This window comes from Excalfactoria chinensis, chromosome 20 (genome assembly GCF_039878825.1).
Source record: "Excalfactoria chinensis isolate bCotChi1 chromosome 20, bCotChi1.hap2, whole genome shotgun sequence".
NCBI lineage: Eukaryota > Metazoa > Chordata > Aves > Galliformes > Phasianidae > Excalfactoria > Excalfactoria chinensis.
This window is the reverse complement of record NC_092844.1, coordinates 2,938,342-2,952,347: the sequence shown is the minus strand read 5'-3', so window position 1 is coordinate 2,952,347 and position 14,006 is coordinate 2,938,342. Positions and strand designations below refer to the sequence as shown.

Here is a 14,006-nt window from a genome sequence, read left to right as displayed (position 1 = left end):
GCAAACTCATTAAGCTAATTATGCAACGCAGACATACAGTGTTGTGTCTCTCCCCCCCCCCCCCCCCCTTTCTGCCCCCTCATTTTAAGGCTCAGAACTGTTTTTAGAGCTGTGTGTAAATGGAAGGGATGTGGCTGGGCTGTCAGCGGGCGGCCTGTGGGGCTGTGAGCAGGATGTGGTGTCCCTGCGCTGTCTCAGCAGCCTGCTGGGTTACCTGCCCAGGGGAAGGGGCTCACCCAGCACGGGGCGGAGTGGATACAGTGGATGCGGTGTGAGGTTGGAGCGGGGCTGTGTGAGGGGGGAGCTGGGGACACAGAGCAGCATCCGCACTGAGCGAAACCCAGCAGTCTCAGCAATAACGGAGCGCTGCTCCTTCTGCGCCGTGCAGCCACGGGCCCAAAGCCTGCCTTTCCTTCCTGTGCCCTCCCAGGCAGCGGTGAGCTGCTATGTGCACCAGAGGAGCTGGTGGCCTCCTGCCCCTCTTCTCCTACAGAAGGCATGTGGGCAAAAGGGCTCCAGGGGCATCACTTGCTCCCACCCTCCTGCTCTGCCCATGTGCAAACCCTTCCTGCAGCCCCCCAGCAGCTGGCTCCATCCTGGAGGCCCCGCAGACTCGGGCAAGATGGGGAAGCACAGCGCACATTGCCCTCCCCTCCTGTTCCTCATGTGCTGGTGGGAACAAATCCTTCAGCTCTATCTGCAGAGAGAAGTGCTTGCTGGTGTGGCTCTGTACATAAGGGGCTCTCAAGTCCCTGACAGCACTGAGGGAGTATTCAAGGGCTGGGAGCAGAGGCTGATGAGCTCCAAAGCAGGCAGGTGTTCTGCAATAATCTCCTTTGTCCCTCTGGCTCTGATGGCATTACTCTGTGCCACTGCTGCAGCCTGGGCTCCCCCTCAGCACTGCTCATTCTTGCTTGGCCAGAGCTCAGCCGAGGTGCCCCAGCCTGCACACAGCCAGTGAGGCTGTAAGTAACAGAGCTGCTGATCATTCCCCACTCAGCACTGGTGCTGAGACCTGCCCAAACTCAATTCACTTGTGGATCCCTCCCAGCCTCGGCTCTCAGGGCGAGATGTCCTCCTGCCTTCAGTGGGCACAGACACAGCGGGGGGAAAAAGCTGGAGCTGGCACAGCACTGGGCACAGAGTGACAGCTGAGACACGGCGCTCCTATTTACATCACAGGCTTCTGCAGTGAAACATTTTTCCACTATTTGTCACAAGTCTAGCAGCTCCGGGGAGCTGAGCACGCTCTTGGCATGCCTGTACACCTCTCACAGCTACTGCTATCCTAAGCAGGGGAACAGAGCGAGCGCAGATGCCAAAGGGAAATGGAAGTGCCAACGGCTGGTTTTAAATGCTTGGGCCAGATGGACAAACCTCATCTGCCCCAGCCCCACTCCTCCCTCTTTCTCCCAGCCTTCTCCCCAAGGAAGAAGACAGTTTTGCCTACCTGGCAATATACTTCTGGTAAATATTTACATCTTCGCTGACGGTCGGTTTGTCAGTGGGTAATCCATTCCTAGGGAGAAACAGGACAGAGCTAGTCAGCAGCAGGGACAGGCACAGCTCCTCGCTCTGCACAGCACCACACACCAGCAGGGAGGTGACCACACACCATTTGCAAACCGGGGATGGCCACATGAAGACAAAGGCCTCCCCAATGCACCTTACAACACTGCCCACATTTACACAGATGGGGCAGCAGAGCCATTTATCACTAACAGCCAATTGAACGCCCATTGCCACATGAGCTTGGGTTACTTGGCACCAGTTGGAAACAGATAAAAATTACATCCTCGGTGAGTTCTGCAAGAGGGAAAGGAGTTGCAGGGGCAGGCTAAGCCCACCTAAGACACACTGACCCATCAGCACAATTTCAACAAGGACACCTCTGCCCAGGGTTCACTCAGTGCAGGTAGATGAGCTCCCAGCATTGAATGGTCGAGAGTTTCAACCTGTGGTATATGTGGACATGCATAATTCCTGCCAGGTTACTGGGTCCCAGTGGGGACTGAATGGGATGCCAGGTTCCAGAGAGCAGCTAGCACAACCAGCAGGTTGCCTTCTTTAACCACAGAAGCCTGTCTCTAGCAGGCAGCCTGGAGGAGAAGGACCAGAGCCACCTCTGAGCTCCACGTGAGATGAGGAGACTGGAGACAGCCAGGCTGAAGACCTGGCTGCCCTTCACTGCTCCTGCAGCCCAACCACCATACCCCAGCCAAGGAAGTCTCGTGGCAGGAGGAGAGTCACCACGATCACCACAGTGCTGCACACCCCATCTGCACGCAGCAGGAAGTGAGCATGAGAAAGGAAATCAAACTGGGATTCCCAGGCAGACCGAGGCTCACAGCCTCCATGCACCGCAACCGTGCAGCTGAGTGCTCAGGAGACTGCAGGCACGGAGCCCCTGGCCACGTCACCCATCACAACAAGGCACGGTGCCTACAGGAATATTTACAGCCTTGTTTTTTGGTAATAGCCGTGCCTGCCTGCCTTCTGGAGCACATACCAGGTTCTTCTCATAAGGGGGGGCAGATAATAATCTTTTCTGCTTTCTTGACCCTTAACCAACCCTCACACAAGGGCAGGATCACCAGCTCTGCCCTCCAGGTGTGTAAATCGGTGGTGTGTAAAATCAGAAGTTTTTTGGGGGCAATTTGAGACTTTTTCAAAAGATTTTCATAACAGAAAGACCCCGATCAGCCCTGGCACTCTCACTGCCCCACTGCATTTAAACACAGCCATCTCCAATCCAGGCACCGTGCAGTTGTGTCTGTGCCCCTTGGGTATGTGTGCAGCTTTTCTACAGCTACCAGCACTTTGTGAAGCCAAACTACACAGTAATACAAAGCTTGGCAAGGCCGGTGGCTATCTCCATTCAGTCAGCGGCATCACTGCAGAGATTGCCAGCAATGTGTAAGAGGTCATTAGTGGGATTTGGGCTAATGAGTTTGCCCGGTCTGCAGGGTAACTGAATCACATCCATGTATGTAAGGAACAAGCACACTGAGAAGACACAGGCCCAGTCCTATAAAAGCACACGTGTGCCTAGTTCCTATAAAATCAATGGGAATTAGGCAGAGAAATGTTGGGGATGTTCTAGGACATACAAAGGCCCCCTCTGTACCACCTGGCAGAGTTTTGCCACTGAGTTAAATGGAAGCAAGAATCAGTTTCTCAGAGCACGGCTGGCTGCCTGGGGCACTGGAGGAAGAGGGAAGGAAGCAGTTACGATCTTGACCTCACAGCGCTGACAGCACCACGTCCCCTTATCTCTCCTTTCAGCATTCGAGCCCAGGAGCTAGCGGGCTCTGGATTCATGGCTGTGACTGCTGAGGGCAGGCCACATCCTCAGCACAAGTAAGACAAAGAGAGATGGAGAGTGTGACAGAGGAGCAGACAGAGAGCAAAGAGAAACAACTCATTAACTGTGCAGCATTTATCAGCACACAGACTATGATTTGCTACCGACCCACACGAAGCTAAGAACAGCGGGAGGGCACTTACTTCACTGTAGAGACTGTTCCAGTTGTGATGGAGTCTGTCTTGGAGAAAGTCGACTTCAGGTACTCAGGAGTGTTGAATGGCAAGGAGACAGCCTGCTCGGGCCCAGCCATGGGAGCGCTGCTGGGGGTGCTGGCGAGAGGAGCAGGGGCCAGGCTGGGTGTTGGAGCTTTCACCTGAGTGAGTTTCTGAATGTTCCTCACATCGTACTTGGAAGGCCGGCCCACCTTGCCTGTCTTGAAGGCGATGGCTCCTCCCATGTCTGGGCTGCCTTCCCCAGGCTTGAAAAGGTGCAAGTACTTGACGTTTTCTAGGTCATACTTGGAGGCCTTCTTGTAAGTGTTGCCGTTCTGTGGCCTGATGCTCTCACCCGTCTTCAGCTTCTGAATGAAGAAGTCATATTTGGAGGCCCGTGACATCAGGCCCTGCATCTGGGAACTGCTGGGAGAGGGCAGCGGCAGGATGGTGGCTTTGGTCTCCGTCAGCATGGAGGCGTCTGGACCTGGCAGCCGAATGGGCTGTGCCAGCACCGAGGAAGCATCTTTGCCCAGCTTGGAGCCCAGCTCCTCAGATTTGGCCAAGTGCATGGGCCAGGAGAGCTGCTCTCCAGCCTTGAGCTTGCGGATGTACTCCTCGTACTTGGAGAACCGAGCTCGCTTGCTCATGGCATCCTCGCCGGGGAGAGAGGCTGCAGCCGCGGTGGCCTCTGAGGTAGCAGCGTTCAGCTTGTCGAAGCTGATCTTGCGGGCCAGCTCATCCCGCATGTTCTGGTCATCGTAGCCAAACATGCCCAGGAATTCATTCATGGTGGTGGCGGCGTAATCCCGCAGCGACGAAGCTTCCCCTGCAGAGAACCAGAAGGAGAGAGTCACGCCAAGGGCCTGATTTTTCTTCTCCTCCCATACCAGCACCGGCAGCAAGGAGGGGGGTTAGGAGGAGAGGGGAGCATGATCTACTGACGTTTGGCTCACTTGTTAGGTTTTACGACTCTTAAATTAATTTGTTTAAAAAAAAAAAAAGTAATTAATACTGGGGTAAAATAAAAAGAGTTCATCAATGCCAGGAAAATCAATTTCCTAAATGTTCTAGCCGATGGCTTTTCAGTACATTAAACAAAGTTTCATAAATGTCTCTGCACTCTCGCCTTGGCCTAATATGAAGAAAAAGTAATTTTACTGGAAGTGAGACCAATGCCAATATGCTGAGGTTTATGCGGTTCTGTCCTTGTGTGAGTGTGTGTGTGTGCACCCACCGACCCACGGGGGACGGGCTGCAGAGCTGGTGACCGAATGGGTGCAGGGGGAGAGTGCAGAGCGGGGCTGTGCTGTGTGGGGAAGGCAGGCAGCAGAGGTGGGGATGAACGAAGGTAGGGCTGCGTGTCTGAGCAGCTTGTGGGAAAGAGAGGGGGGAAGGAGTGGAGAAGGCAAGACAAAGACAGGATGGTTCCTGTGGTCGCTGCAGTCCTTCCCTCCCCTGGCAGTTCTCTTCAGCCAGCTTTCTCCCAATGATCGGGGAGTTCCTCCTGACCACGCACCAAGGGACAGCAGTTCAGTGAGGACAGTGGAAACCTACTGTTTTCACCCTGAGCAACCAAGAACAGCTCCCAGTACAAGGAAAGGGGAAAGCCTGCTCAGGTGCCAAATGGATGCAGCACCCTCCATCAGCATTTGGTCTAAGGACAGATGAGCTCCCCACGTGTGCTTCGGAGAGAGGAGGTCTGGCCACTAGGTGGGAAAGAACACACATCTGGAGGTCACCCAATATCAGTAGAAAGAGGAAATACAGATTGTTCTGAGGCAGCAGCTTGGACTCATTTGGGCTTCAGTCTGACACAGCGTTTCTCCTCCTCCTCCTCCTCCTCTCTCTCTTGCTTTCTCCTGCAGAGTAAAGATTTACTGTGTGCAGCAATCCTTCAGACCTCCCCCATCATCCTTTCCACTCTCTCACATGAGCTCTGGGGTAGGCAGGCTACTACAGGAGCACTGGCAGCAGGTAGAGAGAGGGTCTGTGCACTGGGTGCAAAGCTCAGACCCAGACAGTACAGCCTTGGTAAAGAAGGCATTGAGACACAAAAGTTGTTAACAGCCCCAAAGCATGAAAACAGACCTATGCAGTGGGGAGCTGATAGCCTGCAATGCCACGCACCTGGGCATGCATTTACACAAGCACTTCTGCACGCACAAGTGCCAGTCAATGAGCAATTTCGCAATTTAGCAGCCATCAGCTTGCACCAATCTGCTTCCACAGGACTATGAGGAAGAAGAGACTGCCTTGAACAGGCACTGAAATGTGCATGTCTGTGAAGATCACATTCCTGTGTCAATACTGCTCGACACAGCTGAGCTCACAGAGCAGAACTGCTGCTGCACCAGCTCCCTGGGTACGTGAGAAAGGCCGCACGAAGAACACGGCTGCAGCCTGCAAGCAGCACGATGGAGGCACTTTGCACAGTGCTGGGGGCTCCTTCAGCCACAGATCACCCTCCAGTTCTGGACACTCAGAACCAGCATCCTGCATGGGATTTTGGGATGGGGACGCCCTATTTCATAACAGGCAGCCTACAGGTACACAATGAGCAGCAGTGCCCCTGCAGGTCGGGACTCCAGCTGCAGCTTTTGCTCCTTGCACACCTTCATGGGTCACCGTTAAGATTGTTAAACACAGAATCAGCCCCACAGAGCCCAGTAATAAGCCTTGTATCCATGTAGACAGATTGGTGCAAAATTTAGATGCACAACCCAAAGCATTGGGAAGGGCGAGCTTTCAGATCCTTAGATGAGTTTTGCAAAGTCTGAGCATGAGCTCCAGCTTTAGCACCCCGGATCGAATCCCCTCATGCCCCAGAACATCCTGCATCCTCTATCTCCCTTGCTCAGGTTTGGTTCTGGATGACTGCAGTACCTTCCCCAATGAACGGCTTTATGAGTGTTGCTGCCATTTCTCATCCATGTTTGAGACGGAACCTTGGCCAGCTCCTGCACCTTCACTCACCCACCAACACAGCCCTAAAGACTTGACAACCCCCATGCTTTTGTAGCTAAGAAGGCTGGGTGCTCTTCTGCTGGAGGCAAACAGGCTGAGACCCTTCCAACCCACTCTTGTTACCGAGCAGACTGACAGCTCTCCCATACCCGTGTGCAGACAGAAGTGAAGCAGAAGGACAGCGGCTGAGAAACAAATCCCTGTGAAAAGTGAGCAGCCCTCCCCCTGCATTGCATTTTTCTCTCCCCTTCTGTGTGATAACAAAAGGGCTCCCTCTCCCCTCGCTGCCGCTCTCCATTTGTGGGCATTGCCAAAGAGCAGAGATCTGCGAGTCTCAGAGCAGCTATCGTATCACAAAGGATCCGGAGCTAGCAAAAAAGGGGCTAAAAATAGCCTGCAGCAGCACACTATATATGGAAGGAAAAGCAAAACAGCCCAAATGGAGAGCAAGGTCTGGATCCTGGGGGATGGGGCATCCCAGCCAGGGCTCTGTCCTTTATCCTGCTCGGGAGGGGACGTGGAAATCTGGAGGTGATAGGATAGTGCAAGAGAAACTGGCACTTGTCGTGCACGTTCTTCCAAGTGGGGTCTCCCCAGGAAATCTGGAAGAGAGATATTCCCTTTGAAAGGAATATTCCGAAGGCTCACATTCCCTCTGACAGACACAACCCACAGGATAAGAAAAGGAAACTTTGCAAACCTGGGTGACCACTTTAGAGCAGCGTGTCAGGAATGGGCAGAGGGAAGAACATGGGACTGTGCAGGAAATCTCCCCAGTCCACTGCGGAAAGGGATCCCGGTCAGACCAGCACCAGGAGTCAGAATGCTATATATAAATGTGGGGGGGGAGCGTGGGTCAGTCAGGGTGCAGGACGGGGTGCGTGAATGAGTGAGGAAACACAGTGCGTGGGCAGGGCAGAGGTTACACACATCTCTCACCGGCCGCCAGCTCTGCGGCTCCTGGAGGGAGGCACACAGAGAGGCTCAGCACCGACTCCTCAGTCCGTGCACGTTCTCCGTGGGCAGGAGCTGTCTTGTTTCAAAGCACGAGGACTGAAGAGCATGGAGCAAGCCTCTGCCCCACTGCGTGACCGTGGGGGTCTGGTGGCAGGAATACTTTGTCCTCGCCAGCACAACGGATCCTTCACACCCTGCTTTCCAGGGAATTGCTGCCATCAACATTTACACCGGGCTTCCAGACGCACACGATCAAGACCTGGCAGCACATCCTTTGCACGTCAAACCTCGAGTGGCTCTATATGTGAACCCCACATGCCATTACCTGCCCTTAAACACAAAGGACTGTTCACCCCCAGCAATGGCTTACGGACCTTTGTGCAATCCTCAGACAGAGACACTTCGCTGACAACCCCTACCTGACAAAAAACCTCAGTTCCTTCTCATTTTCCACAGGTAGGCAATATATTCTGACATTCCAGGTTCTCCTCCTTTTAGTTTTCATGGCAAATAAAAGCTGCAAATGTGGGCTAAAGGGAATTAAAACAAACTGAAAACTGAGTCCAGGCACAATCACCTTGTGTCTGGGAACGACAAGGGCTTTCCTATCAAAGGAAACTGAAGGTCACACTTTTCCTCATTGATCTTGCAATGTTTGTTAATTACTCTGTCACTGATGTGGCGAAGGATAATTAAACAGCTCTGTTTATATCTTATATGCATAATTATGTGCGCTGCCACTGAACTCGTGAAGACTAGAGAATGTGCCTCTCCAGAAGGGGAACGGACAGACGGAGATGAGTTTAGGCTGCATTATTAACAGGAGGAGGAAAACACGGGCACACACAAAAGGAGGAAAGTTTGATGGATTCACAAAGTGCTGAGATCAGGGGAGGGGTGCACACAGGTGGAGCAGATTAGGGGGGGGATCTTTCAATTACGAATCCAGCCCAGCCGAGTGACAAATCAGGGGGAGGGAGCTGCTGCCCTAATAGAGAGAATTCAATCTGTCCTAAGCTTCTACTGAGGCTTAGCACTAATATGGCCCCGAAAAATCAATCTGGGCGCCCGAGTATCAGAAAATGAGCAAGAAACTCAGCTGGGGCTTTCCTTCCCCAGTAGCTGTGGCTGAACACAGATTTTGAACGAGGTAAAGGAATAAGACACGAGCAATCTGAAAATAGGAAATGATATGTAGGCTGGGAGAAGATTCTTTGCAATGGCACCCAAGTCAGTGCCCAGTACAGAGGTGGGGGCTGCGTAGTTTTGAGAAGAGCAGCTCTGCTGGATGGGAGATGTGAGAACAAACCTAGGGAAGATGTACTCTACCATGGGATCCATGGTCTGGGAAGAGACCCAGACACATCCAGCCTGCTCAGGGAGGGTACCCTCAAGCAGCGACAAAATGGTCACACTCCCATGAGCAAAATACCCAGCAGCCAGGCAAGCCTCTGCCAGAGGATGTGGTGCCTCTAGCCCTCTCCTGGGCAGACACAGCCAGCAGAACCTTGGCCTTTCCCTCCAAACACCTTTTGTCACTGCCCCATGCAGGGGTGGGTGGCAGAGCCTTACCTGAGGTGGTTCCCAGCTTGGAGGCCGCCTCGCTGGAGGCCCGGTAGGCGTCATCCTTGGAGGCCGCCCCGTCAGAATCCCTGTCGTCCAGGAAGGCGCCATCCTGCGAGCCCCTCAGCACGTCTGCCTCGTCCCCGTTGTCCTCCTCGTCGCTGCAGCCCTTGGGCTGCACCATGTAGACCCCTTCAGGTGGCAGCTCTGCACCCTCGACGCCCCGACATTCCTTGCCCTCGGCCCGCCCCAGCAAAGGCTCCTCGTACTCCCCGTTCACCCACTTCTCGATCACCTCCCTCCTCTTGTCCTCCTCGATCTTCTGCACGTGGCTGAGTCCGTCTGCAAACTCAGTCCCTGGCTCCTTGGTCCCGGGCTGAGGCAGGTCCTTGTTGCTGCTGTCCCGCTGCGGCCCTTTGTCCGCACGCGCCTGCTCGGCTCCCCCGTGGTCGAAGACAACCTGGCGGCTCAGCTTGGCACAGATTGCATTTAGCTTCAGGCCGCCTTTGCGCTTGGCAGCCATTGTGGGTTTTCCTGAGGTTGCGTCAGTGCATATAGTTCTTTCAGCTGCAAGGAGAGAGGGGAAAGAAGCAAGGAAGGGCATTAGAGGGATCAGAAATGGCCGCTCCCAACCCACAGGCCCTCACACAGGCGGCAGCTGTCCCAGGAAGGATGGAGTGGACTCTTCCTAAGCTGTGAGCTGAGGCTCGGGCTGCAGAGTTGGTGCTCCCAACCTCTGTTCCCAATGGAGGGCCTCAATGGATGCTGGAGCGGGTGCTGAGATTGGGCTTGTCTCAGAGAGCCCCAACACCTCAGGTGGGTGAATGCAGTTCAGACTGGCCTGATGCTCCATCCTTCATCCTGCAGCACTACCTGCCCCCAGCCCCAACATGACACAGCTCCAAGCACATGTAACAGCTTCCCACTGTATGGGTGGTGAGGAGCTCACTTTGTGGCCTTTACTTACAGGTTCAGTGGAGAACCAATACAGGGCATGGCAAACCAGTAGAGAGAGCAGAGAACCAGTATGGAGTAGGGGGAACCCATACGAGTGATGGGAGCACTGTGCTGAGCTTGGCTGGGTGTGAAGCAGCTGAATGGGAGCAAACCGCCTCGGGTGGCATCAGCTGATCAGCCCCTGTGACTGCCTGCTCTGCTCTCACTCACACAGGAAATTCTGCTCTCACACTTCCCAGCACAATCAGCTAATTAGTGGAGGTTTGTTATTTTAATGTAGTTTATTCATATGTGACAGCTAGTAAAGGAGGGGTGGGAGAAAGTGGGGGGAGAAAGGAAGAAGGTGAGGTCTTAACTTCAAGGTCACGGAGAAGCTTGAACTAAACGGTCCCTATCATGGAGTCACTCACATAATTGCACCGCGCCGACAATTAACAAGATTCAATCTCAAGAAAGAAAACAAAAAAAACAACAAAAACCAACACACCAAACCACAATGAAAACCTGATTCTAAAGCAGCTGCATTGTCTCGTTTCTCTTTTTATTTACGGTCCCTGTGAAAGGCGCTCAGAGCGAGCAGGGTGATGGGTCCCAAGGCAGAGCCCTGCCTGCAGCCGCTGTGTCAGCAGGGGCTCCTGGGTCCCTGCACTCTGCGACAGGGAGGTGCTGCTCCACAGAAGCACTTGGAGATTAATCAGACCCCCTACGATGCGCCCAGAAGCCATCGTGACAGCCCCTAATCCCGTAACATGACAGCCCAATACAAACACGCTGAAACTTTAGACCTGCTGTCCAAGAGCCAGAGTGGCTGCTTAGCGTAAACTCCTGACAAGCTTCAGACGCGCTTCCCCGTCACGGGCTGCAGGAATATCCCCCTGACAAACCTATCAGCCTCCCATGCAAAGTGAGGCAAAATACTTTCCTACTGACCCCAATGTATCCCCCATCTGACACCCGTCTGCCCCAACTGCATCCCTGCCCCTGCAGGAGCAAGAGCTGCTCCCAGCCATGCGCCTGCATCAGCAGCAGGTGTGAGCCGTGCACGTGTGGCTTACAGCATCCCATCTCCCCCAGGCACCCCCCGCACACCTCCCCACGCGTCTCCCTTTCACACCCCCCCTGCACACAGCCTCGTGCCTACAGATGGGCGCCCGCAGTGCTGCATGTTGGCACCTTCCCTTCCCATCACATTCCCGCTCTATTTAGGGCAGAAAGTGCCGGCCGCTCCCGTGCGCAGCCGTACGGCGCTGGGACTCTGGGGAGGCTGCAGTCAGCTCCAGCTGGAGCCCGGCCAGGACCCCAGCGGCTCACAGTGTGCACTCGGCGTGGGGCCAGCAGCGCGGTGGGGCAGGTGGCCGAGGCCAGGGCAGACAGTGACCCCGGTGCTTCCCGTCCTGGCAATCAGGACACCCGGTCAGATGGGTGCAGGGAGGGACCCGCTGCCCCCGCCCCACAGCCGCGGCAGGTCCCATTATGCTGGGTTGGAGGTGAGCAGCCAAGTGAGCGCACCAGACGGCAAATGAATATATAAATATTTATCCAAAGGAAGAGGGGAGCAGACGTTCCCGAGGCTGCACTTGCTGCGTACGCAGCAGCTCCAGAGAGCCTGCAACTTGTCTCCTAGTCCCGGCCCCGGGGCTCGCACACCCCAGTCCTGTCCCTGCAGCCCCCCAACTCCTGCCCTTCCCTCCTGCACCTCTCCTGTCCCCTCTCTTGAACTTGACTGCTTATTTTTAGCACGGCGATGCTCTTCTGAGCATCCTTCTGTGAAGTCTAAGTTAGAAATAAAGTAAGTTTAGCAAGCAACAGCAAACTTACCTTTCTCATGATCTACAAAGCCAACTCTCCCAGAGACTGACTCTCCATCCCACCTGTGCCTGTGTGACTGCAGGGAATCAGAACACCCCCCTCCTCCTGGAAGCTTTGCCGCCAGCTCCCAGCAAGCCAGTGCATCTCTTTATCTTCCCATCCCTGATTTCCTCGTCTCTGGGGCAGCGGGGACATCGGCAGTACCTGCATTTCTGCTCTAGACCGACAACTTCCAGCAGAGAAGGGAAACCCGACTGGCAAAGACCCACTGAGAACAGCACCGGGGCTGCAGAGCATCCTCACACATCCAGGTAGGGGTGCAGCAGGAGGGCCCTGCGACCAGGAGTCCCTGCCCAGCCCCCTCCCCAGGCCACAACCCGCCAGGTCACCCCATGTCCACACTGTGCTGTTTAAAGATTCCCAGCTAAGTAAACATCCCCTTTCATTTTCTTCTTCTAAATAGAAATGTTTTGATTTTGCATCAATCCGAGGAAGCCATTTATAACCTGAGCCTGTCACGGGGACTTTTCATCTCTGCCCAGGACGAACTCTCCCACATGCTCTATTTACACTGAGTGCTTCCTGTGAAAACAATGCCACCGGCAGCACGCCTGTGCCCCCTCCCCACGCCCTGCCACCAGACACCGGCCGCCCCACACCACGCTTGGGACATCACTCCCTTCAAGGAGGAGCACAAGGCCCAGCAGTGCTCTGGGTTGGGGACAAAGGACCCCGGTGTGGAAGAAAGGGGTGCTGAGCCTGGGGTGGGAACCCCCTGGGATGGGGCAGGACAGGAGGGCTGAGGGCTATGCCATGGGATGGGGCACAGGATGGGGAGGGCCAGCACAGCAGCACTTCAGAGGGCCGGGCACATTGAACAGATGGAGCTTTCATATTCTTATTGAAGAGTTTTCAGCCCAGCTGAGCAGCTCCGTTCAGGAGGGAGGTCCCAGCGCCAGCTTTCCAGGAGCTGCAAGCTCTCATTCGATTAATTATTAACAGTATTATTTGGGGCGGGGAGGGGGAGGGAAGGAGGGCCCACATGCTGCATGGGCCTTTTTTTAACCACTGTGGTGCAAGTCCAGCATGGCAGCAGAAAGCTGCAGCCATGCCCCAGCCATGCCCAGAGCAGCGGGTGGCAGCCGGGCACAGCCCCTGCAGGGACATCTCCCCTGGCACCGGGGCCTTGAACCAGCTCAGGCAGCCCCAGCCCAGCCACGGTGTGAGAGTGGAGGCAGCGTATGCGCTTTCCCCTCTCTGGTTTATCAATAAAACATTTTATTGCTTTTAGCCCAGGAAATGACCTTGGATTAGTGGATGCTGCCTCTTCTGCCTGGCCTTGGGGACTTCAGCGAGGCTCTTTAGCAGCCCTGAGTCCTGCCCGCATGTCGGCATGGAGCGAGGGGAAGCCCTGGGCGCACACGGAGGAGCAGCACAGCACTGAGCCGTCCTCCTGCCTTCCCCACTGCACTGTGCCATGCTGCCCAGCCAGCAAGGAGCAAAGGGAACTCCTCGAGCTGCAGCACGGTCCCCAAAGCCTGCAGGGTGCTGCAGCCACAAACCAGCCTCTCTGTCCATGTCCCCTCCCAGTGTCCCAAGCACACAGTTCTGCCCCGGGCTGCCTTGTGCCCCACACGGAGCTGAACCCCCTGGCACCACGCAGCCTTCAGCCGGTGTGAGCCTGGCCTCTGCCACCCCCAAGGCTGCTCCCTGCAGCCACGTCCGCCTCAAGAGTGAGCCCTAAAGTGTTAACGGCGATTGGTGAAATGGCACAGCAGATTGCTACAATAAATAATTTACTGATATTTATAAATATTCAAATCAGCAGGCTTCAGAAATTGAAAGGGGGGGGGGCTGAGATGACGGGGAGGGGAGCGCACACGCGCGTGCGTGTGTGTGTGTGTGTGTGTGTGTATGGAGGGAGGGGGGGGGCCAACATTAATTCCCGGGCTCTCCAAATTCATTTGAGGACTGTTTCTTATTTCAAATATTAAATCTTTTGGTGTCAGGCCTCCAAAATAAAGCTCTGAGCGGAATATGTTGGGCACCTGCAGCTCTGCCCCCTCGGGTGGCTGCGGGCAGTGGTGAGGAGCCATGCCACCACCTCAGCTCAATGCCAGCCCTCATCCAGGGCAGAAACTGCCATTGCTGCCACCAATAAGCCACAGGGCTCCTGGCTTTCACTCCTTGCTCTGCAAGGAAGTTCAGTTTCAAAGAGTCAAGGGCCAGGAGTC

At 54.9% G+C, this 14,006-nt stretch overlaps 1 protein-coding gene across 1 annotated transcript in view; it reads right to left on the bottom strand.

Moving 5' to 3' along the window:
* CASZ1 (castor zinc finger 1) overlaps positions 1–14,006 on the bottom strand; it is a 69,656-nt gene that overhangs the window by 32,397 nt on the left and 23,253 nt on the right. Inside the window, exons 2-4 of the mRNA XM_072354351.1 lie at positions 9,016–9,573; positions 3,508–4,348; positions 1,451–1,519 (exon numbers count right to left, since the gene is read on the bottom strand). Of these exons, the coding sequence (XP_072210452.1) occupies positions 1,451–1,519; positions 3,508–4,348; positions 9,016–9,573 (1,468 nt within the window). The remainder of the gene's footprint in view (positions 1–1,450; positions 1,520–3,507; positions 4,349–9,015; positions 9,574–14,006) is intronic.